The sequence below is a fragment of the Periplaneta americana genome, chromosome 4 (genome assembly GCF_040183065.1).
Source record: "Periplaneta americana isolate PAMFEO1 chromosome 4, P.americana_PAMFEO1_priV1, whole genome shotgun sequence".
NCBI lineage: Eukaryota > Metazoa > Arthropoda > Insecta > Blattodea > Blattidae > Periplaneta > Periplaneta americana.
In genome coordinates, this window is record NC_091120.1 from 139,834,018 (window position 1) to 139,858,980 (window position 24,963).

The following is a 24,963-nucleotide window of genomic DNA, read 5'->3' on the forward strand; positions in this document are numbered from 1 at the left end:
AATGAGTTTCAAAATTAAAATAACTGCCATCTAAGGCGGTGTAATGAAATAAACAAATGAATTCGTCTATAAGGGGCCTTGGTCAACAACAATCGAAAGCTATGAATCATAGCCTACAGACAATGTTTCTGTGTTTGTATGAAGTAATATCGGAAGCTAAATTAACCGATTTGTGTAATTAATTATTATTTCACCATTGGAAAGTGTAGTTTCTCTATATGGACATAATGCTATAATGTTATTACAGTAACTTCGGAGTGAAATGAGGACAGGTAAGATTAAAATAGCTTCTTATGCACAAACAACTTGATAGGCTATTCTATATATTCGTTTCCTGTATTTCTTAAAATAATGTTTATCTCAGAGAATTAACGAACCACAAGAGTGTATTGATTTAGTATGCAGTAATATGTTAGCTTAGCATTCCATTATTTTATAATCCAAATTTTAACTATGCTCAATTGAATCGTGTTAAAATACATAAAATACATATGCATTAAATGCAATGCAAAAAAATTGGGTAATGAGCCAAGCAGATTATGTTGCACTGTTGTAAAATAAAATTTGTTCCTCCTGAGATTCAAGAGCCCCCATAACAAATTAAAAACTTACTTATCGGGTACATCCGTTATCAACACATTTTTATATAATATAATATAATATAATATAATATAATATAATATAATATAATATAATATAATATAATATAATTTAAGTTATTTGAAGGGTTCAGAACCATAGTGGCCCAAGCGCCATTTACTGAATACGTAGAAAACAAGGGTTAAAATTAAGTTATTATCTTAATTCAATGGAAACATATAGCAACTAAAATAAAGTATACATATTAAATCTAAATGATATGTCAGTCTTCATTAAAGTATGGATGCATGTAATAAAAATTAAGAAACATATTAAAGGAATTGTCATTGCACCAAATGAGTGGTCTCTGGACCAAAATGATCGCATTTTAATTACACCGTGTTCTGCTTATAAGTATAACAAAAGAAATAGCTATAACTTCTGAATTAATACAAGTATATAGTTGAAACCAACTGCTACAAAGAATGAAAACTGGGAATTTTTGTTACCTTATGTTCCATAAACCTCAACATGGCTTCCATTGGTGGCACGGGAAATATCCAACCGGTATTCAACCTCGACCCAAGTGTTATGAAGCATCTGTGGTGTAACATTGTTGACAGCAGCATAAATTCTTTCTTGTAAGTCTGCCAAATCACGTACTGGCGTCCTGTAGACCTGGTCCTTAACAAACCCCCACAGGAAAAAATCAGGTGGTGTTAGATGTGGTGTTCTGGCAGGCCATGTGATGTACGGTGATCCTCTTCCGATCCATCTTGCAGGGAATTGTTCGTCTAAGAATGTGCGAACCATGTTGGCAAAGTGTGGTGGAGCCCCATCTTGCTGGAAAATTGCTCCATCTGGGAGTTGTGGCACAGCATACAGTTGCAACATATCCAGGTACGTGTTTGCAGTGACTGTCTTTTCAGCAAAGAAATAGGGACCAATGATTCTGTCACGCATGATCCCACACCAAACATTCCATTTAGGGGAATCCCGTTGGTGTTCAATTACGACACTTGGATTTTCCGACCCCCAGATGCGACAATTGTGTCGGTTTACTTTTCCACTGACGTGGAAGGTTGCCTCATCTGAGAAACAGACTCGAGTTAGAAATGTGTCGTCATCGTCCACTTTATCCAACATTGTTTCTGCAAAGCGTTTTCGTTCCAGTTTATCATTCGGCGTAATCATCTGATGAAGTTGCAGCTTGTACGCTCGCAAACGCAATCTTTTATGGAGCACTGTATGCACTGTTGTTGGTGGGATGTTCAACTGCACACCAGCCTGTCGAATGGATTTCCGCGGGCTTCTCTGAAATGCCTCGCGAATGCGTTCGACATTTTCGTCAGACACTTTACGCTTGGAATGTTTACCTGCATTAGACAACAAACTTCCTGTTTCTCTGAGCTGCCTATCCCATTTCATTATTGAGACGTACGTCGGTACAGCTTCCCTCGGTCTAAGATTGTACTGACGGCGAAACAAGCGCTGTACACGAATTATGGATCTATGTTCTGCTAATGACAGCACACAAAAGGCTTTCTGCTGTGGCGTCCACATGCTGACTGACTAAAGATACGATACGAATTCTCTTATTTAATGATCTGCGCATGCGTGAGTCTTCTAAAAATAAGTAACAACAATGGATTAAAACTTCCCAATTTCCTCTTTACAATGGTACCACTCTTAACCCATTTGCATGCATTGTTATGAAATTATAACTATTTCTTTTATTATACTTATAAGCGGAACACGGTGTATTTAAATACAATTTAAATTAAGTAACATATTAAACGATTTATCCTTCTATCAAACACGAATCTTCCCTGGATCAAATGTTCTATTTTAATTATGTAATATTTCTAACGGGTGCAGCGGAGCGCACGGGTACGGCTAGTTTATAATATATTTCTATGGTAACACAAGACAAATCCAGAAGCTGTAAATTAATTCGGAACTATGGCGGAAGAAATTCGCTTCACAAAATCAGAACGAGGCTCTGACAAATTGATATATCTTGGCTACATGTACACGAGACTTAGAGAAAATAAGAATGGAGTTGTTTGGCGCTGTGACATGCGTGGCGGGTGTAATGCAACAGTCACGTTAGAAGATGGAAGCAGTGTCGTCGAAGAACCGTCTGAACACAAGAAACATTCTGCAGACTGGGGAAGGATTAAGGCAAAGGAATGTGTAGATAACATGAAGGCAACGGCGAGGATTTCCCGAGAACCAACGTCTGTCATTATTCAAAATGAATTACAACGTATTGCAAGCGAAGCCAATGTGAATCTACCGAAGAAACCATCTATTAAAAAAAACTGTGCGCCGTGCCAGGAAGCTGCACCTACCACCTGAACCAAGGAATATTGACAAACTGAACGTTATGGCCGACAGATATACTAATACCGTACAAGGAGAAAGGTGGTTGTATTCTGAACAGGAGGATAACGTGAAAGTTATCATATTTGCCACTAATTCACATTTAAATAAATTGTTACGGTCCCATTTTTGGATAATGGACGGGACCTTTATGTCCGCTCCTTCAATCATGCTGCAATTTTACATTGCCTGTAGTAATGACGCTGATGGACCGGAATACCAGGGAGGCGTATGAAACACTCTTTCGAGTATTGAAACGAGAAGTAGGGCGACGTTTTGAAAATCAATTAAACCCAAGATGCATATCTATTGATTACGAAGTAACTGTTATAAACGTAATCAAAAGTGAATTTGACGGAGTTAAGGTAGCTGGTTGTCTTTTTCACTTAGCCCAGTCTTTCTGGAGACGGCTTCATACCGAAGGATTGTCTGTGGCAAATTGTCTATTTGTGACAAATTACCTATCTGTGGCAAACTGTCTATTTGTGGCGAATTGTCTATTTGTGGCGAATTGTCTATCTGTGGCGAATTATCTATCTGTGGCGAATTGTCCCTATTACCAATTTTCTGTGGCCAGTTGTCCCAGTTACCAATTTTCTGTGGCCAATTGTCCGGAACCGCAATAAATAAGTTAAACAAATACGGTGACAATGAACAATCTTGCTAATCCTTATTTCACATTTATTTTTCCTTGTTATCATTAATTTATATCAATATAGTCTGATTTTCATAGTATAAATTAAACATTAAATTACGGCCTATAATTGATAGCTATGCGTATTATTTAAGGGCGCAAAGCAAACGCCCATCGACGTGGGAGGTAATTTAAAATAATTGAAACACTGCACAAAGCCTGGGCCGACAGCATTGGGTACGTCGACCCGAGTGAGAAGCGTGCGGAAACTGGCACACGTGAGGGAGGTCAAGGGTCAGCTGCCGCCCGCCCGCCGCCTCCTTGTCTTGGTTATGATACCGGGCTGCGTCAGGCGTCAGAGGCGGACTGCGTCGGGATAGATATCAATTATAAACACATTAACAGCAGCACAGAAGGCTCTATCCGTGTCAGTACTTCCTAAATTACAGCTACATCACTCAAACTCTGCGCGCGCTAAATTAGAGACTGCCTAAGTACTACATTTTACCTAACTCCATTGGCTCGGCCGGAAGGCCGTACATCAGTCAGATGGCGCGATGGAATTCAATTCCCGACAGACCCTTCGAGTTTGGTGGTAATGGTGGCGATGGCGGTGGCGGTGGTGGTGGTGGTGGTGGTGGTGGTGGTGATGGTGGCGCACGCTATGTTTATGTTTACTAGACGTAGGGATTTAATATGGGATCAATAGTGACCCGTTGCGCGAAAAGGGACCTAAAGTCGTGAAAGGAAATTTTACAGGAGAAGAAAATAACGAATTTGCGGTGTAAAAACTCCATTTCTATGTTTTGACATCTTGCGCTACCTGTGAGGTTTTTTACATACTAAACTAGGACGTAGTTTTACACAATGCTTCTTAAATACCTAAATCTTTCTTATAGTTGCTAAGAAAACAAGTGAAAACTTTAATTGCATTTTTCTCGAAAAGTACATAATGTAATATCAACATTCAATAAGTTATATATTAAAAACTATAGCACCTAGAACCATGATTTTTTTAAATGCTCAGTATTTCATTCTCTTTTTGAAACCACAAAAAAAAAATCGACTTTAGGTCCCATTTCCTGCAACTAGTCACTTGTAAAAACTATCTTTCCTTTTAACTGGATATTTAACGACTCTGTACCAACTGTTCGGTTATTTAGCGTCGATGATATTGGTGATAATGAGATAGTATTTGGCGAGATGAGGCCGAGGATTCGCCATAAATTTCTGACATTCGTCTTACAGTTGGGGAAAACCTCAGAAAAAACCAACCAGGTAATTAACTCAAGTGAGAATCGAACCCACGCCCGAGTGCAACCCCGGATCGGCCTCAGCCGACTGAGCTACGCCGGTGGCTTCCTGTATCTTTCACAGAAAAATTGTATAAAGAAAAATGTTAAGGGCCTAAAAATACATCGGAATTCACTAACAAATATTTATTTTGCCAGGCTAAGGTTGCTAAGTGGTAATGCACTAGACTCACATTCGAGAAGTTCCGGGTTAAACCCCAGGACCAGCCATAAGACTAGGTTTTTTTCGTGAGATTCGTAGTCGCACGAACTGCAAATGTTCACTTACAGTTACACAACGATAAAAACCAGAATAGATAATGCGTAAGAAGGCCATACGCAAGTAAGGCCGCCTGTCTAGAATAAAGTGAATTAAATTTAAAAGTTTCACGTGCTACTCTAACAGATGTCGCGATGTATTGTGACCATAGCTGTTAAAACGAAAATAAATAAAAACAAAAAAAATAATTGTTACTTTTGCCACGTCCCCAAAAAACTGGATGTGTGAAACACGGTGTCAAATACAAGAGAAATAAAAAAAAAAAGCACATACTGACCCCGGAAGAAACAAATTTAATGTAAAATGTAATAAAAAAAAACAAATGGCAGCGTAATAAAAGTATTAGCACAGTCTAGTATATACAGTCACGAAGCTCAATACGTAGGGAATATGCATCCATAGATAGTTGCTAACCACTAGGATCGCTACTATCACCTCATCACAGACAATGCGAAATATTACCGGCACAGTCTATTGTTCCTAGTACCCTCATCACCTTAAGCTCCGTGACTGTATATATTAGACTGTGGTATTAGTTATACAAGCTCAAGACGACCAGCCAGCTGTTCCTGTGTAACGCTCAAGGTGTCGGTCGGAAGCGGCTACTACCTGACCCTATGAGCGTATTCCGAATCTCACCGGTGAGCAATCCGATGGCATCACGGTGTTCCGAATTCCACCGATGATGTCATTGATGCTCCACCGGTGTCGCACCGGTGCTATCAACTTGCAGAGGTGGTGGCAGTCTCCATCAGCCGCCATCAGTAAATCTGATTGGTTCTTGTATAGGGCGGGAAATAGCAGACGAATAACATCGTGCATTGTTGTGTCATTGCGGTGTGTTCTGCTTTAGTTCTGCTGTATTGTTTGTAATGAGCACAACGTAAAAACAATATGTTAATGGCTTATGAGCGAACATGTCAACGGGCCAGTTATTACTACTGGTTCAAGAAATAAATTGTTTATGCTATCTTTTCTTTGAACGAGATGGGAGTACGAAAATTTCGCAAAATTTTGCTAGCGTAGCACAGACAACAACTTGTACAGTCGCCATGACAGCATCGATCCTTCCAGCAGTTTTCTTCCTTATTTCGCTGCAACGTGATGTCATTGATGCCACAGGACCGGTGAGATTCGGAATACGCTGTATAGCTACAAATTGGTCCACTGATTTTTCGCAGCTCATCACACTCTCCAAAGAAACGAAACTCATTCCAGCAGACTGGTCTATAGCTGATTTAAAGTATACCCCTCTCAGTGGTTCTTTCATCTTAGGAAAAGATCATAGTCATTGCAACTATCCGGAGAATAAGGAGGTTGCTATAGAATTTCTCAGTCCCACCTATTAAGTAAATTAACCACTTGGGCAGCCACGTGACGAGTATCATAGTGAAGCACAACGGGTCTACGCAATAGATTTTGGTGCTTCTGGCACATTGCTGGTCATAAATTGTGTTCCAAAAAGTAACTTTAATATACAACATCTACGCGCATTCAAATTGAAACAGAAAAAGCGATTAATACTTTCATAATCATTAATCATAAACAAATAACGTAATTATGAGTGGGTCCTACTTTTGTCTACTTTTCTTTTCTTCTTCTTTTTTTTTATCTTAGGACTTATCTGCAACGTTCTATTTTTTAAATCACTGCATATTTATTATATGGGACAATGGAGATTATTCGATTGTAACATACAGACAACACACACCAGGCACCACACCAATTCATACTGTCAGCTTAAGAGAATTGAATATTAGCAGTGCTGCCAAAAACGTTTCGAATGAACTATGCATATGAAAGAAAATCACAGAAATCAAATAAAACATTAATCTAATCGACACGAATATCGTACTCGAAGACAAAAGTCTACTTTCCCATTAATTGAGTCTAAATGTCATACAAGTACAGATGTTAAACATGGTGCTAGTTTCGGCCCAAGACTTTATAATAAAATTACAAAATATTTTCCAAATTTGAAATATTTTAAAATTGAAGCTTTTAAAATAGTACATTATGCAACGAGCCTATAATGGTAGTAATTAAGACGCGAGTATGTTTGTTTATGAAACGAGAGCAAGCGAGTTTCATAATTTTCATACGAGCGTCTTAATTACCATTATAGGCAAGTTTCATACGACTTTTTATGCTCGACCATATTTCTAACTTGAAATTATTCATAAGTATTCATGTTATGGTTATGTAAGTGAGGAGCGGAAATGACCTTCTAAATTGTAAGATGTGCGCAGACGCGAAAGTATTGATTTTTTCCGAGGAACGAATGTCATTGACCTTGATATAATCTAGAGAATAACATGAACATTAGTCTTCATATAACCTGGAAATTGATTTAGAATTGAAAAACGAGATGACAAATTGAATTTATTTGAATGTTATTTACAATTAACGCTAATTATTATAGTAACAAAACATAACCTTCTGCGACAGTATTGGATTTCCAGCCTCCGTGATTTTTCGCTAGTTGTCTTTCGATTGCATATCCGAGAATAATAGATACTTGCGCTTTTATAATGCTACAATGGTGATTTCTCATTGGCTGAATAAGTGAACTATAATGAATAGGTGTACTTTAATGAGGTGTATAATTACTACATTTCGGCATGGTCGAGCATAAAGAAATTTATAAAATTATTCATGATATATGATATTAACAAATGTGTGTATTTTTTTTTTTTTTTTACTTTTATTTCTGTCGGCTATATTTATGTTTTTATTGAATATTACTGGTTTCTGTCTGATTGTCAATTTATATTAAATGTTTTTTTCTTCTTTTTCTCTTTTTTTTGCTCTTCTGTGTGATTTATTAGTTTGAATTAAGTTACTTACTGTATTTAGTAAACTGTCCTTGTAAATTTTGTTATATTATTGGCTAAAACCACACCATACAAGAGCCTGGCTCTTACGGTACTGGCTAGAAACATTTTTGTTTTATAAATTTAATTTGTACTCGCTACCTAGCTACTTAAATAAATAAATAAATAGATTTCATTTACAAAAATTGCATTCAATTGTTATAGACTTAACTGTCAAGATACTAGCGTTTATGTGGTCCTACGCATAGTCTTCTTCTTCTTTTAAATTCGGAAAGTAACTATTCACACACAAAAAAAGAGTGACCGACAATCTTATGAGAAAGGATCTCATATAGCCGGAGGCAACAGCAACTAATTGTAGAAATAATTCTGTTTTCTTGGGGGGGGGGGACCTTGATATTAATCAGACCATTCTCACAGTAGTATTATAACTTACATATAGGTACCGAGCGAGGTGGCTCATGCGTTAAGCATGGACTCGCATTCGGGAGGTCCGTGGTTCAAATCCTAGGGCCGAACAACCTGACTGTGGCTTTTTCTTGGTTTCCCACAGTTATTCAGGCAAATGCCGGGTTGGACATTTCATTGCCACGGTGCATTTCCCTTCCTCTTCCCCCCTTCCTCTTCTCTAAAGAAAAATAATTTAGAACAATGAGTCGAAGTCAGGATAGGAGAAGAAATGTCTGAAGGAAGTGAAATAAGGAGAGAAGTACGTCAAGAATGGCCTTTATCCTCTACCCTGTTCAACATCTACTTGGAGGATTTGGTGAAGAACTGTTTTCAGAACGTGGGAAAGGTAAAAGTAGGAGGAAGAAGAATAAAGCCCATAAGATTTGCTGATGATATGGCGCTGTTAGCAGAAGAGGAGACGATACTAAGGGATATGCTACTGGAGCTAAATGAAAGCTGTGAGCAGTATGGGATGAAGATAAATGCAAAGAAGACGAAGATTATGGCTGTCACAAGAAAAATAAAGAAGGTAAATTTATTAATTCTAAATGAGGCAGTAGAGCAAGTGAACAGCTTCAAATATTTGAGATGTAATATAATATGAAAAAGAATGGAGCGTATGAAGTGGACAGACAGAATAAGAAATGAAGTTGTGTTGGAAAGAGTGGGTGAAGAAAGAATGATGCTGAAACTGATCAGAAAGAGAAAAAGGAATTGGTTAGGGCACTGGCTGAGAAGAAATTGCCTACTGAAGGATGCACTGGTAGGAATGGTGAACGGGAGAAGAGTTCGGGGCAGAAGAAGATATCAGATAATAGACAACATTAAGATATGTGGATCATATGCGGAGACTAAGAGGAAGGCAGAAAATAAGAAAGATTGGAGAATGCTGGGTTCGCAATGAAAGACCTGCCCATGGGGAGAACACTTATGTATGTATGTATGTATGTATGTATGTATGTATGTATGTATGTATGTATGTATGTATGTATGTGTGTATGTATGTATGTATTCATCTTCAACATTTCATTCCATAGGTATATTCAGGTCATGACTCATGTCTTCGTCCGGCCGAAACAGTCTTTTGATTCTGAGCCTTTCGCAATATCTCTGCCAGGATTTATTCCTTAAGAGCCACTTCCTAGGGCGCTTCGACACTTTAGAAGGTATGTCGGAATGGATCCTGTGGTGGTATGAACTTAAGGCGGGGGGTGTACAGGGCCCATTGGGTGAGCAAGTGAGAGGTCTCATGCGGTTGGTGGGCTGGTACACCTCATTTTCCATAATTCGGGGTGCACAATAGGCCACTGTGGAGACCCAACTTCAAATTCTGCGATTCTAAGTGGAATCTATGACGAAATAAGATTTTTCAAGAAATTTAAATGTTGTCTCCACTTTTCCCCGTCACCATCTGCCTGCAATTCACACTCATTATTGCTGGTGCAATAGACACGCATGCACGCATGCAAGAGCCGATCAGCTAAAATAGCCATAGTGAACATCACTGACGTGGCATTTGAGAGTCTCGCTCCGAACCAGTCCGAACCTGGACTCCTGAAACGCGACTGTTTTGATGACTGTAAGAAGCGAACAGCTGGCTCACTGGACCACGTGTGAGGTTACTATGACAACACGCTCAAGGGACGCACATGGTAACATGATATAACGCGAGCACGTTCCTTTTTTTAATGGCATTTTACATGGTCACCATGTGAAGCCTTTTAAATACCCAACGTCGCAAAAGTCTGTGCACCTTGCAGGACGCATTCATTCAAGGTCACTCACACTAAATTTCCCAAAGCAAAGTTGACCTATGCAAAACACTGCTGTTCTATACCGTACTCTACAGAGTCAGAGTTATTTTACTGAATGTGGAAGGAGGGCTATAATTCTTTATTATGGATACTGTGATCAACTCAAAATAATCATACACAATGCAGTTTTAGTTTACGGTGAACTGATATGGGGATTTCAAGCAGGTCTTAAGAATAGTGTTAATGGCAAGTTAAGTTCAAATTCTGGATTACTACATTTAAAACAGCAACATTTGAATTCTCTTATTACTGTTCATTTGACCATAAATATAGAACCCCGATTATCCCCTCACCCTATTAACCGATTGGCGGATTATCCGACTGTTTTTGTTTCGCTTTTATTTCAGAAATGATTTACATGAAATACTGTTTTGTACATTATATTAGTACAACCTTGGCCTAAGACGGGAAATTAAAGGAACAAAGACATCCCCACCCGTGTCCTTTTCGCTTACACCGCCTTATAAACAAACGCAGAGTAAGGCTCTGTGCATCAGTGGTGGATTTTAGAAGACCAGGGAGAGCCGTAAGTTCGTAAAAGCCTGATACAATCCGTCACTGACTTCCTCTCCGCTCGTACCGTACCAAAACATAACTGTCTCAGCCGGGGAAAGTGGAATGGGGAGTTAAAAGGTGATCTGCAATGACTCAATCGAGTTAATAACGCCCAGATCTATATTGGTACTTATTTTTTCAAGAGAGCATTATTACAAGTCTTTATCGTTAAATAGTATGGTCTACTGTTCGAATTGCCGTACTGTATAACTTTTATTTTCTTTTAATTGATTATTTTACGATGTTTTATCAACTTCTAAGGTTATAAGCGTCAAAATGAGATAAAGGTGATAATGTCAGCGAAATAAGTCCAGGGTCCAGCGCCGAAAGTTACCCAGCATTTGCTCTTAATGGGTTGAGGGAAAACTCCGGAATAAACCTCAACCAGGATTTGAACCCGAGCCCGCTCGTTTCACGGTCATGCATGCTAATCGTTATTCCACAGCGGTGGACCTACTGTATAACTTCTATATAAAATGTCTTCCACGGGTGTCAAGAGAAAACGTATCGAAAAGAGTGCAAATAATTGAAAGGTTTGGGACAGGGAAACTATGGCTCATCTCGCATCAGAATATGAGATTGGAGTTATAATTGAGATATTTAATAAAATAACAAGGATAGAGTTTTTAAAGTATGTATTCCCATTTTTCTGTAGACAGCCATTATAAAAAAGTATCTTGCCCCTTAAAACCCCGTTGTTGACAACCACAATAAAATAAGTGAACTGTCCACTACTTAGCGTCTTAAACACAACACCACGGAGAAAATTACGAAATATTTATGGAACGGTTATCCGATTTTTTCGATTAACCGTTCAGCCCACCCCCTTTATTACCACGGATAATGGAGGTTCTACTGTATGCAAGTCAATGTGAATGAACGAGAATTTTCTGGATGGTTACTTTAGGATCGACTCAATAATCACAGTAGAACCGAGCGAAAAAGTTGAAACATGCCGTAGAGTAATTGTAATTTGTAATTGACGTCCCGATATCATTGGAGTATATAACAGCATTGTCTTATCTGGAGTTCAGTGATGACGACAAAGAAGGTTAGTAATTTTAATTTTAATTAAGAGCCATACGTATTATAGCTTAAAATTTATTCACTGTGGATGATGGTGATAAAAATCAAAGTATTTATGCTGGATAAAAATAATTTTAATCAGGGGATAATCTCTGCAATGAAAAATGTGATGACACAGCTTCACATTACAAGTAATGATGCATGTAAAAAAGATTATCCAACAGAAAGCCTGCCGCCAGGATATTAATTTTCAACGATTTTACTATACCGTACGTGGCTCAGTGGAAAAATCTGTAAAAACTAAAGTTATTACAGGTGCTGTAAAGGAAAATACTATCTTTATGCCAAGCGTAAAGCTAATATCTATTGACACGAACATGCCTTTTTCGTGGAAAGATTGCAGTTGCCATCAAGGCTAGCATTCGCTATGGTTATTATATAATGATTTAGCTTAGGTTAGATTTGTATTGTTCATGTATTAGTCTGATTAAGAGAAAGATATAGTGTATTGATATTATTGTAACTAATTTTTATAATCACGATATCACGAAATCAAACTTAAGCTTTGCAGACTTAAACATTTACGAGCGAAGTTAACCTAACACTTAACCCAAGTTGGAAGTTTCAGTGTCGCGTGCTTTACAAAAGCCAGCATTGGGTGTACCGAGGTTTCTCTTCAATCGAATTGAAAATAATTATATGAAGAATAAAGGTAAAACTTCGGTATCTTTCCACACTACACAATTTCTAGTCCTCATATCACTTAAATAATCTCCTCACTAACCTTGTAACATACTCGGCTTAATGTCACTTAGCTATCCCCTCATTTAACCCACCTAACGCATAAAGATACTTAAATCTGACGTCAGTCCTGTGTGTGGTGTGGGACGATATCAAAGACTGGCCAGAATGAATAATCATATTACAAAAATTCGGGATAATATTGTTTTACAAAACTAAGTAATTTACAAGTCATTAGTGTTATCCTTGTCATATTCACTTTATGAGTATTGTATCATCGTAAACAGTAGCCTACTAAGGAACTATTATTAAACTAAAATAATAATTATCAGTCAAGACTAAGTAATTGAAGATGATGACATACTTCCATCGAAACAATCCTACTACCAATACAGGTATGTTATACGGTAGTTTACACAATGAAGAAACTTAAGTGACATAATAATTTACCTAAATAAATATGTATTAATTACATGACATCTGGTTATAAATTCTCTGATTTTAGTTATTTCTATACATTTCATTTTACATAGGTACTAATAGAAAAAACTGTAACCAGCAATTAGTAGAAATTAATTTCCATTCGCAAACATTAATAATAATGCAATAACTATGGTAACATTTTGTATTTTTGTATTGTCAACTTCATTATGTATCCTACAAATGTTATAGCAAAAAAATTTCAACGAAGAGCCAATCAATTTTTATATGGTTAAGTGGATTCCATTTTCCCTTTAAAAAAAAAAAACGGGATATCTATGTGAAATACTGGCAAAAGGAAGAGAAAGATAATATGCATTAAGGATTCAGTTGCATTATTAACTCAAAGCAAATGGATCAAGCTATGAAAGTAAATAATTGTAAGTTAACATTTTTATTGGACCAGTGCAAAATAGAGTCAAAACATTTTCTTTCATTCTTTTCTTTTTTTTTTTCTTTTTTCAAACTATCAAAGTATTAAATATCCTACTGCATTTTGAAGAGCTGTCAATTTAAACAACTTGTATGTATGTGACTTATTGATGACAGTTTTCCAATTTTTGCTAAAAATACGTGCTTAGCGATTCTCTGTTACGAAACAAAAAAGAAACTGTGACTCCTCCAGGAAATTGGGAACGTATGGGATTCCTATTATCACAACATCTTCTATAACGTAGTAGTTATTTTGCAATGTTTTGGTAGCAACAAGATGGCGTCAGGTCCATCAAAGCGGCTTCACTCCGTCCAATGACATTAAGACGCTAGTGTCTTCTCTGTCTTCTGTGCTCGTTGGGTTTGACCACGACCACGCTAATGATGACAAAACCAGTCTTAACTAGTTACGGAAACAGCATTCATTTAGATCCTCTTGTAATGCTGCACAACTGTTGCAGAAATCTGTACTCTGTCAAGGCGTTATCCCAGGTATCATCTGGAGATGGAAACGATACGACAGCCTCCTGCCTAATCTAACGGAAACAGTTCGGATGCGCGCATTAATCCATCTGGAGCCGGCAACTGGCTTATGACTGGCTGTGTCTAGAGCTTCCGGAGGATGATGGAGATGTTTCCGGTGCACTGGAAGATGTCGTATGCTCTAGGGACATTCCTCATCGACCGAGCAGACAGTCTGTCAACACGACACTTCGCTATTCCTTAATGGTGTGCGCTCAGGGCAACATGTGTAAGGTTAACAAATTGGTCTCGGTTATGTACCTCTAGTCTGCGAATAGATTACTGTTTACTTAATTCTAATTTACACCCCACGGTATAGGTTTCCTTTTACAAGACGCGTCAAGAAACCTAACAAGGAACGTGTCGGGATATGAAAAAAAATACTTATATTTTTATGATATACATGCTAAGTTATAGGTCTTGAAGAATACTTTGAAAGAAAAAAAAAAAAACAAGAATATTACAGAAATTTACGAGAAGTAAAAAAAAATCTAATTTCAATATAATAAGTAATTAGTTTCCTTCATTACTCATCAGATGCAGCTAAGACGCTACTATTGTAAACGATTGGAGTCACGGTTTAGTAGCCGTGAAGTGCTACATTTAAATATCAATATTCTAAAGTTTTTTTTTAAGATGCTGGATAACGTTTACCTACGAGTCTGCGCTAGACATTAACGGTCTTACTAATAAAAACTCTATATACAGACGTTTAACTGTCTTATACAATGAGTAGCTCGTTTATAAGTTGTGTGTAAATTCCTTACTAACAATCACTACATACGTCGTATATAACAGTATAACTGTTACACAGCTACGTCATAGTTTCGTCATTAAGTAATGACGAAAGATAATAGAGTATCTGAGGTTCTCTATTGCATCCGTTAGAGCGCTGTAGTGTGCCGTGTTAAGTATCGATAGTACAACTGGCTCTGATCGATTACCACACTATATTTTGGTCAAAGAGTACAAGCTACAGCAATATTATTCTAATTATTCTGTGCTCTTTGGTTTGTTCTTCTGTAGTTACAAGGCAACCATCACCATAAAATGACAATCGATACGAACAACTGTTAAAGGGGAGGCCATTTTTTCTCTATATACAACGCTTAAACATGGGGTTTCGTGTATAGAACTACTATAAAGCAATTCCCATTGTATAGTTACAGACTGTTTATACATCCATCGCTTATGCATGGTTTATTAGTAGACTAACGTTTTCTGTCTCAACTCTGCGTAAGTCTTGTATAAAAACTATACACGGTTTATAAGTAAGACCGTAAATGTAAACCACACTGGCGCGTAATATTGTTGTTAAATATTAGTAACTCACTGCCTATAACAGATACAGCAAACATCAACCTGTGTGTTCATTTATTATGTGTATAATATTAGAATTTGGACAAAAAAGTTCCATGCAAATATTCACACGTACCTCGTACTTACTACTGGTGATCTTTTCATTGTAAGAATAATCCTACAGTAAACAGTGGCACATGACTGAAGTGAGGCTTGATTGGCCGCAGTTTGGCGCCAGAGATTCTCAGTAAGTGATCCCGCCCAATTTTTTACATTCTCTTTCATATTAAACATTTCCCGTTAAAGTAGATCTAATATCACTACTATGCATTCGTTTGCTTAGGAAACTGTTACTTTATAATATTAATTATAATTAATTGGATTCAAGTCGCTTAACTTATTATCTACATTCAACACTATTTGTTTCTCTTCACTTTTGAGAGGGTTTCCACTCTTATGCTTAGTAACCACACATACAGAGGATGTAGAAGCCATACTACCGTATGCTTACGAGAACAAGCTCAAGTGGCGCCAGTATTTCTCTTAGTATTCATTCGCTTTCAAAATAAGTAACAGAATATAAAAGTAGCTTTTCTTTTACATAGAATTTTACATATGAGCGAAGTTATATATTTCATTGTAGGCCTATTTTTATAACTAGAATTCAATTTCTATTTTCAAATAATGCAAGCTTATGGTTTCCAAATAGGGAACTATATTTTCCTGCGTCGTGTGAGTGTTTCGACCGGGAACCAATCACGGATATGATAGACATGCATGTGTTTACATTAGGATTTTTCTTCCAGTGCCAATCATTTGAAAACAGTGGCGTCTCGTGATATTTTTTGTATGTACGATATGAGATTGACGACTGATGACCAAGACAGAAACTAATATTAATAATAATAATAATAATATAATATTAATAATAATAATAATAATAATAATAATAATAATAATAATAATAATAATAATAATAATAGAGAAAGCAAAATCAATATAAGTAGGTCTACGTTAGTCTTTGACTGTCCATTCTGGAACTGGCAATTTATTAGGAGTGAAGTTCGATTCTCCTCCCCATTTTAGTTGCGAAGATTGCTCCTAAGCCTTTGTACTGCCCGATATTTACCGATGTTCCGTCGTACGTTTGCGCAATTAATTTATTGCTACAGTTAAATTCTTCTAAATGATAAAATACAACTGACCATTCTGGAACTAGCAATTTATTAGGAGTGAAGTTCGATTCTCCTCCCCATTTTAGTTGCCAAGATGGCTCCTAAGCCATTGTACTGCCCGATATTTACCGATGTTTCGTCGAAATTAATTTCTTGCTACAGTTAAATTCTTCTAAATGATAAAATGCAACTTCAAATATTCTTCTAAATGATAAAATACAACTTCAAATATTCTTTCGGCTGTCCTGTCATCTGAAAGTCTTGTTAATTCTTGTATTTATTATAGCTTATTTTATTTATTTTTATGTAATTTTGTTTTTGATTCATTTTATTTTTATATTATATCATTTTAAATTATTTATTATTTCGTTTATTCTACTCCTTTAAAATGACCAATGAATTGCATTTAAGGAGGCTATAAGGGTACTTGAAAATTCTTATTGCAGTTTCTGACAGGGTCTACATCACCCAGAAAAAAGGGTCGTAGTATTAGGATACGCGGTCATATCCTCAAACGCGGTTGAACTCAAGCCATACACCGCCCTCCGCACCCTCCCCTGTCCACTAATTTCACTGTTAGAATTACCGTTTGCTGTAAGATATTTGGATGGTTCCTCAGAAATTATTTCTGAGCAATGCAGTGGCGACAACTCACGACAGAAAGTGGAAGCTTAAAGGAATTAACAAGTCGGGACGCATTGAAAATCAAAATTCGTAATTAAAATGTTTTCGCAGGAGTTATATATTTTCTATCCTCAGAGACACGAAATTAAACTGTAGGATCATCCTCGTATCCTTCATGGAGGAATCGCCACTGTATGAAAACTACGTACGTGACTGACTCTTCAGCTGGTATTGGCTTAGTTTACAGGCGTGCAGTTTGCATCAGTTTATCGGCGTGTTCGCTATACACAGATGACTATGAACGAGCTAGACTGTCACTTAACACATTTTCACTCTTCAACGTCTCTACAATAGTCAGTAGAAGTGACATTTGCTATAAAGAGGAATGTTGGGCTGTTTGAGATGCAGTTAATTGTACTACATGGTGCAAACGGCTGCACTACTTCTTCATATGGTAGTCGCAGTCGCATTTTTCCGCCTTATAATCAACTGACTTCAGCTAGAGAATATAGAGGCAAGCATGGTCAAGACATTGGATTACTAGGACGATTTGTGTGCTGATGTTAGTAACAGCAAACGGGAGACATGTGCTTCATACATCCAGCGATGAAAATTAATTCAGTACTCACCAAGTCCGAGGTCGCTGTTCGTAAGATTGACGGTGATCCCTCTACCGCGAGTGCTCGGGATGCCTCTCCGTGATCCTCTAGGCCGTCCTCGCTTGGCTCCTCTACCAGTGGGGCGAGGTCTGCCGGTCACCAACATGTTGCTTGCGAAAGGCAAGGGGAAACCTGTGAACATAAGAATGCAAGGACAGAATTAGATATTTTAACCAATACACGCGACCGAAGTAAGGTTAGGGACAATTGATACTCTTAATATGAGGATACACTGAAGTGAAATAAAGATTTTTTCACAAAAATTACGAGATCGTTTCATAAGTCATGTCAACCATGTTATATCTTCGGAACATGTGGCAACACGGTTAGTTCAGTGTACAGTCAACTCCGGATATAGTGAATCTCTGCGGACTTGCATGTTTCGTTCACTATATCCGAGGTCCACTAAATTCGAAGTGTCTCTTCCCTAATCTTAATTGACAGGAATGAATGAAATTGTAAATAAGAAAATAAAATACTATGCAGTAACTACAATATTTCATTTTTGTGAAATGCATTACACTGTATACTGTTACTCACAGTTGATTTACTTAAACTATGCTGTCGACCCACGTCCGCTTGCGAAAGACCACGTTCAATGTCACTTAAAATATTCGCCTGTATTCAAAAGAAAACACTTTACGCTTCGACATTTTTATAGAGCACATTCACTGTTCGAACACTAGAAACAGACTGATCAAGTAGAAATGACAAACTCTGTTATGGTGTGACTATACTCAGCCTTGGAATTTCCCGGGTCACTTAATGGAAACTGGGAGAGGGTTGATAGAGTTTGAAAGCCATCGGAATCTTACCTTCATTTCTGCTCTGGACATGATATCCGTCCCCTTTAATAAAAGAAGGCAATTTCATTTTCCGTTGTTTCGATGCTATCCGTCATAATGAAAATGTTTCTGAGAACAAAAGGCAACCCTTCGACTGTGGATGATTAGAAATAACAGTAGAGTAGTGTGTCTGAGGACTGAATGGCAACCCTTCGACTGTGGAGTGAGGCCGCGTTGCCCAGATTTACAGTACAGCTTATTGTCTAGGAATCACTAATCCTACCTTTGTCCTTTCACTAAAGGCGTAAGAAACTTAGAATGTTGTTCTCAACACAAAAACGTGGCAGCTACGCCACGTGTTACCCATGAGGCAATTTCTTTTCATCTCAATTATCGTCGATGATGGCGATGTTGCGCTTCACTATCCTTTCTCCTCACGATAATAAAATGAGTGCAAAAAAAGATGTCCAAATCATGGGACGAAGAGATTTGGGGCGACCAAGTAATACAAGGAATGATCAAAAGCATCTTCAAAAGTAGTAGTGAAACAAGACCTAGTGAACCTAGTCTGAAACTGTTCCTCATGACGATGATGATGGCGACGATGATGATGATTTTGTCGGGTATTAAAAAAACTATGTGAACTAGTAAGTTAGATAGCGTCGATAGAATTGATGATCCGCGAGATATTTAGCTAGACGAATTCGAGGATTCGCCATGTGGTTACCTGACATTCGCCTTACAGTTGCGGAAAACGCGGAAAAAAAATTCAACCAGATAAACAGCGCACGACCTAGCGCAGCTTCTGAAAAACAGATAAACGTATGATGATGATACTTAGAATTTCTTAATTACAATTTTAAATACGGAATTTCGTAAATACTAAAAGAAAGAAATCCGTCACAGTATGTGAAAATTTATTTTATGTGAACTTGTAGGCCTACTAAGAATTAATTACATCTATTACAACCATACAATTTATGTTACCTTATCTTTGAAGATTTCGTAAACATGTAATAATAACTATCATACTTTTTGTACGTCATACTACTTCTGACCAATAAAACGGTACGAAAGGACTTTTTCAACCAATCATGGTTGTTTACTGCTATAATTTTATCACTTCCCTAACATGTGTTTGTTTTTATCACTTACCTAACATTTTTCTTTGTTAGTCACCATTTCAAAATGACACTATAAAACATGCTTTGCGATCGTCATTTTTTTACCACATAGATATTCAACTGAAAATGGCGGCTCCGTTCAAACGTTTTTGTGAAGCTAACATTAGTTAAATAGAATTTTAGTAAGTCAATTAATAGACTACCTATTTTATTGTATTAGACTGCTTTCTTCTAATCTTTATATACTTTCTTCTAATCGTGTAATAGTCAAATAAATCCCACTCGAGTTTTGATTTTCTCTAGACAAATCCAAACTTCTAGTGAGATTACTGTTGACAAAATTACTTCTGTGCGGAATGCAGAAAGCGAAACTTAGTTTTTTTTATGTTTGTGAACAGCAAATGACAATTTACTTAATCTATTTCTTTTGAATGATAGCTTCAGAAACAAACTACAAAGAGAAATGTCACTGGAAGAATGATAAAGAATTGAACTGTCAAGAAACATGTGAAATATACGAGAAAATAAGTGTAATCTTCCTGACATCAAGATTTCTTAGTCTCTGAAGGCCGTTATACGATTTCCATTGCAAAATTAATATTCTTCTTATTTCAGTTACTGTCGCAGAATAAAAAATAAAACATATCGATCTACACGGAGTTTTGTCATATTCTTATTCATCACTATAGAACATGAATATATGTTTGTTCCTCACTTTTAGTTGTAATGGTCAGCTTCATTACTAAATTCTCTTTCATAGTGTGTCTCATTCAAGAATTGGCCCTATCAGCTTTTCTTCTTATGCCTAAAGTTTTGAACATATTCGAAATAACACGTTGGACACAATTTAAAAAAATGTCTAACATGGCAATGAAGTAGGTCTTATAAAATGTAATTGCTTGTTACATAATGAAAAGCACAATCCCAAAGCTGAGGATTAACATTTCAATGTCTACAAAGAATGGCGAATGAAGTTCTTAGCTTACATGCTCAGTGGTAACCACCAATTTTCATTTGTCTGTTTTTGTTTTGTTTTATACAGTACCTCTGTGGTATTACAGTTGACTTTCGTGTCAATATCTCTTAGTTTCATTGTACTGGTTCTTTGATTAAGTTCGTGTTTGCAAGCATTCCAAGACAATGCTGAGGCCGACAGGTTTGTGGTTACCATGGTAGAAATTCACAACTGTGGTCTCGGCTTGGTTCAAAATTCACCTCATTCACCAGATATGACTTCCATCTGTTTTCCCAGTTGGAAAAAAAATCATATTGCTAGAGTGAAATTTTAAATAAAGATGTCAAAGACGCATTGCAGGACTTCTCAAACTAATACTTTCCATTTCATAAAATACCATAATAAAATATCTTATCTCTTAATTGAGCCACAGTAATTGAAGTCATTCAAGGCATAATTTTAAATATTACCTATTAAAATCTTAATTAAAATCCATAGTAGGTATATCAAATAACATACTTTTAATAACATCGTTTTAAAGGAGAAAAACAAAATTAAAATTAGGAACTCAAGTAATAAGCATATATTAAGAAGTAATAAAACGTAAAATTAGTTTCTTTCTTCACTTCACGAATAAAATTTGTACCAGTCCCATTTTCAAAATAAAATTTGTCCATCTCGTACGAAATGCAGTGCTGTCTTGTAGTGATCTGCAAGGTTCAAAATCCTAAGGATTTAACAATATCCTATCCCGTGTAAAATAAATGTGGTTAAAAGTTCAGTACGTCAAATACGATCCAAGTTCGCTTAAAATTTGCATAGATCTCGTTTCATCGAATTAATATAAGGATGACTACATTTTCAAGATTTTGAGATCATTCACGGCGATCGTCTGCAAAAGAAAAATTTCACTCAGCAAACAATTTTACTAGATAACAAAATTCTTGAGTAAGTTAATACGTTTACCTACATAACTAGGTTGTGTTGTCTCAAATAAATAGGAAGATTAACGCGAAAAATTGGTAGGATTCTTAAAAACCGTGTGACTTCATCTTTATGAATCGTTTAGTATTAGATTCAGTTGAGTCTGTTCCTGTATCTCAAGATGCTCTTGATGAGAACAGCGTTGTTTCGTCTTCCTCTATCCCTTTAGGTTGATACTAGAAAGTCTTTATGGTAAATGTGTTGCTGCCATTCTTTGTACATGACCTACCTGTTCCCTCGATATATATTTTATATTATCTTTCATTATGTTTGAAACTTTTAATTTCCCTATTTACAAAGTCTGTTTAAACCAGGTCTGAGCATTAATTCCTAATAGAGTCACTGCAGACTATCCCTTAAGTCTCCACTCGATCTTCCCCGGCTGAGAAAGTAATTTTTTTTTCCCGATACGAGTAGACAGGAAGGTAAGCACTGCTCGGTTACGTATTGCATAAGGCAGGCTTCATAGCTTTTACGAACTTTCGGCTCTAGCTGGTCGCCTGAAATCCATCACTGATATATAATGCCTTACTGTGTGTTTGTTTGTAAGGCGGTGTGAGCGAAAAGACATGAGTTGCAGTTACTACGTTCCCTTTCACTTCTCGCTTGTACCCAGCGCTGGTTTAAACCTAAAAGCCCAGATCACATATAGATTGCTCATCCCTATGTTAAAATCGGTAGCACTTTGAAGACAACCGCCAGGATCGCCACCGTCCACCGTAAACGTACACGAGATGGCAAACAGCCACTAATGCAATTCAAATGGGAGTTATGACGTGACTCCTGATGCAACAACTAGATGGCAGCATAGTAAACCTGACAAAAGTTGTTACCGTCAAAGCCTATAAGACCGAGCAATCTGGGTATATATGATCTAGCCTCAAAACAATATCTAATGAAACGAAATATCGTCCACAGATTTTTTTTTGATTAAAGATATGCCAATCACTTATCTTAAATCTCTAGTATATAAGAAGCAGACACAGACTGATCAAAACCAGTAGAAATAAGGTTTATTTGAAGAACAGCCTGGTATAGGCTTATAGGTTTATTCAAAAGCACGAAAGATTTGAAAGTCCCTAACTTGGTTAAGAAGTGAGCTTACAGAAAAAATATAGTTTTGTTCATAAAAGAATGGAGTCTATTCAGGTGTAAACAAATTATTTCTAAGAATACGTAGGCCACAGTGTTCAGTAATACCCCTGATCACATACATAAAGGATTATTCAGCCTTATAGGCTTTGAAGGCAACAACTTTGATCAATTTCACTATGCTGCCATCTAGCTACTGCATAAGCAATCACGTTATAACTCTCATTTGAATTGCATGGAGCAACTGTATACTTCCGACTAGCGGTCGTTCCTAATCGATGGTGGCGATCCTGGTGGTTATTCTCACATGTTACCGTTTTTAACTTTGGGATGGCCAATCTGTTATACAGGGCTTGCATTTCAAAACTTCTAAGTCTAAATAACTAATTATTTAAATTGAATTCAATTTGAACAAAAAACACGTCAATTCAGATATTGAGGGGAAGTCTGAAAACAGGTTTAATTGCATTTTAGATTTCACCGCACATCCCCAACCACCCCCACTTTGAAATTTCAAACGGCAATCCTATATTTTTATACTTAAATATGAAGAGCATTCAACTGTTTATACTCCTCATTTATTTATTTCACATCTTTGCCTAGCAACAACGATTGTTGTTACTGTTTATTAGAGCTGAAGCTACAAATACCATTGAACATTTCTTACAATAGTTGTCTTCATGTATTAAATGATTGTAAAATGGTGTATACCCTTCAAGAGAGAACAGAAATCATATTTATTTATGGAGCTGAAAACCGTTGCGCTCGTAGAACAGCTAGAGCTTTCAACGAGAGACATACTGAACAAAATGTAAGTCACCAATGTCATAGATCTAATAACGAAATTTGAAGAAACTGGTTCTGTGTGCAATAAAGCAAATGGCCAACCTAGAAAACTCGATGAAACTTCGCAGATTGAAATACTAGGTCATTTCATTAATGAACCCACCATTTAACATTTAATTTTTTAAGGTGACATGTATTTATTTAGCCTGACGAGTTACTTCCTCGGTTTGAATTGTAAATTATTTAAAAATGGCGTGTAAGAGGGTCTTAGGCTAGAAATGTTTAGTTTAAATGTAGTTCTGCTTATAAGTAGAGTATGCATAAGGGTGTAATTATTTGACTTATTTGAACTGTTGTATCAGCGAAGCGAGGTGAGTCAGTGAAGTTATGGATTTACAGTGCAGTGAATAGTTCCGATCAGTGATAATTTATAGCGTCAATGAAATGTGTTCTATAGTGTCAGTGAAATGTGTTACAGAGTGTCAGTGAAATGTGTGCTAAAGTGTCAGTGAAATGCGTCATAGTGCCACTACAGTGAGTGAGATGAGAATAAAGTGAAAGACTACTGAAACTTATGTAGGGCCTATACATAATAATGTAGGTTGTAATGTAAAATTAGGTATATTATTTATGTTTTATTATTATTGTGTGAAATTATATTGTGTATTTTTATTGTATTGTGTATAAAATTGTAGGCCTATTGTGTATTGTATAATTGTATTGTGTATTGCTTATCATTTCTTTATTGTGTATTGTTTATATTGTGTATACCACTGCCACCGGGTGCATGCCCACTTGCAGTGTAAATAAATACATACATACAATCTCCATTCCAAGTAGCTGCTGCGAATACTGAATCGACGTTTATATTCTAAGATGGAAGGACAGTTGGAAGAAGAGCAGTTTGGCTTCAGGAAAGGAAAACGTACAAGAGATGCAATTGGACTGCTACAGACAATCGGCGAAAGATACCTAGAGAAGTATAAAGAAGTGTAGGCCTATGTATTATTTGTGGACCTAGAAAAAAGGCTTTTGATAGAGTGGATTGGAATAAACTGATGGAAATCCTAAAGAAAATTGGCGTGGATTGGAAAGAGAGAAGACTGTTAAGTAATCTTTATATGAAACAACGAGTGAAAGTCAGGGTAGGAGAAGAAATATCAGGAGGAAGTGAAATTGGGAGAGGAGTACGTCAAGAATGTCCTTTATCACCTACCCTGTTCAACATCTACTTGCAGGATTTGGTGAAGAACTTTTTCAGAACATGGAAGGAGTGATAGTAGGAGGAAGAAGAATAAATTGTATAACATTTGCTGATCATATGGCGTTGTTAGCAGAACAGGAAATGTTGATAAAGGATATGCTACTGGAGCTAAATGACAGTTGTGAGGAGTATGGGATGAAGATGAGTGCAAATAAGACGAAGAGTATGGTCATAGGAAGAAAAATACTGAAG

General features: G+C 36.8%; 1 protein-coding gene across 1 annotated transcript in view; it reads right to left on the reverse strand.

Moving 5' to 3' along the window:
• The window catches only part of Ino80 (chromatin-remodeling ATPase INO80), a 454,888-nt gene that overhangs the window by 75,986 nt on the left and 353,939 nt on the right, over positions 1–24,963 (reverse strand). Inside the window, exon 29 of the mRNA XM_069824011.1 lies at positions 17,752–17,913. Coding sequence (XP_069680112.1) covers positions 17,752–17,913 — 162 coding nt within the window. The remainder of the gene's footprint in view (positions 1–17,751; positions 17,914–24,963) is intronic.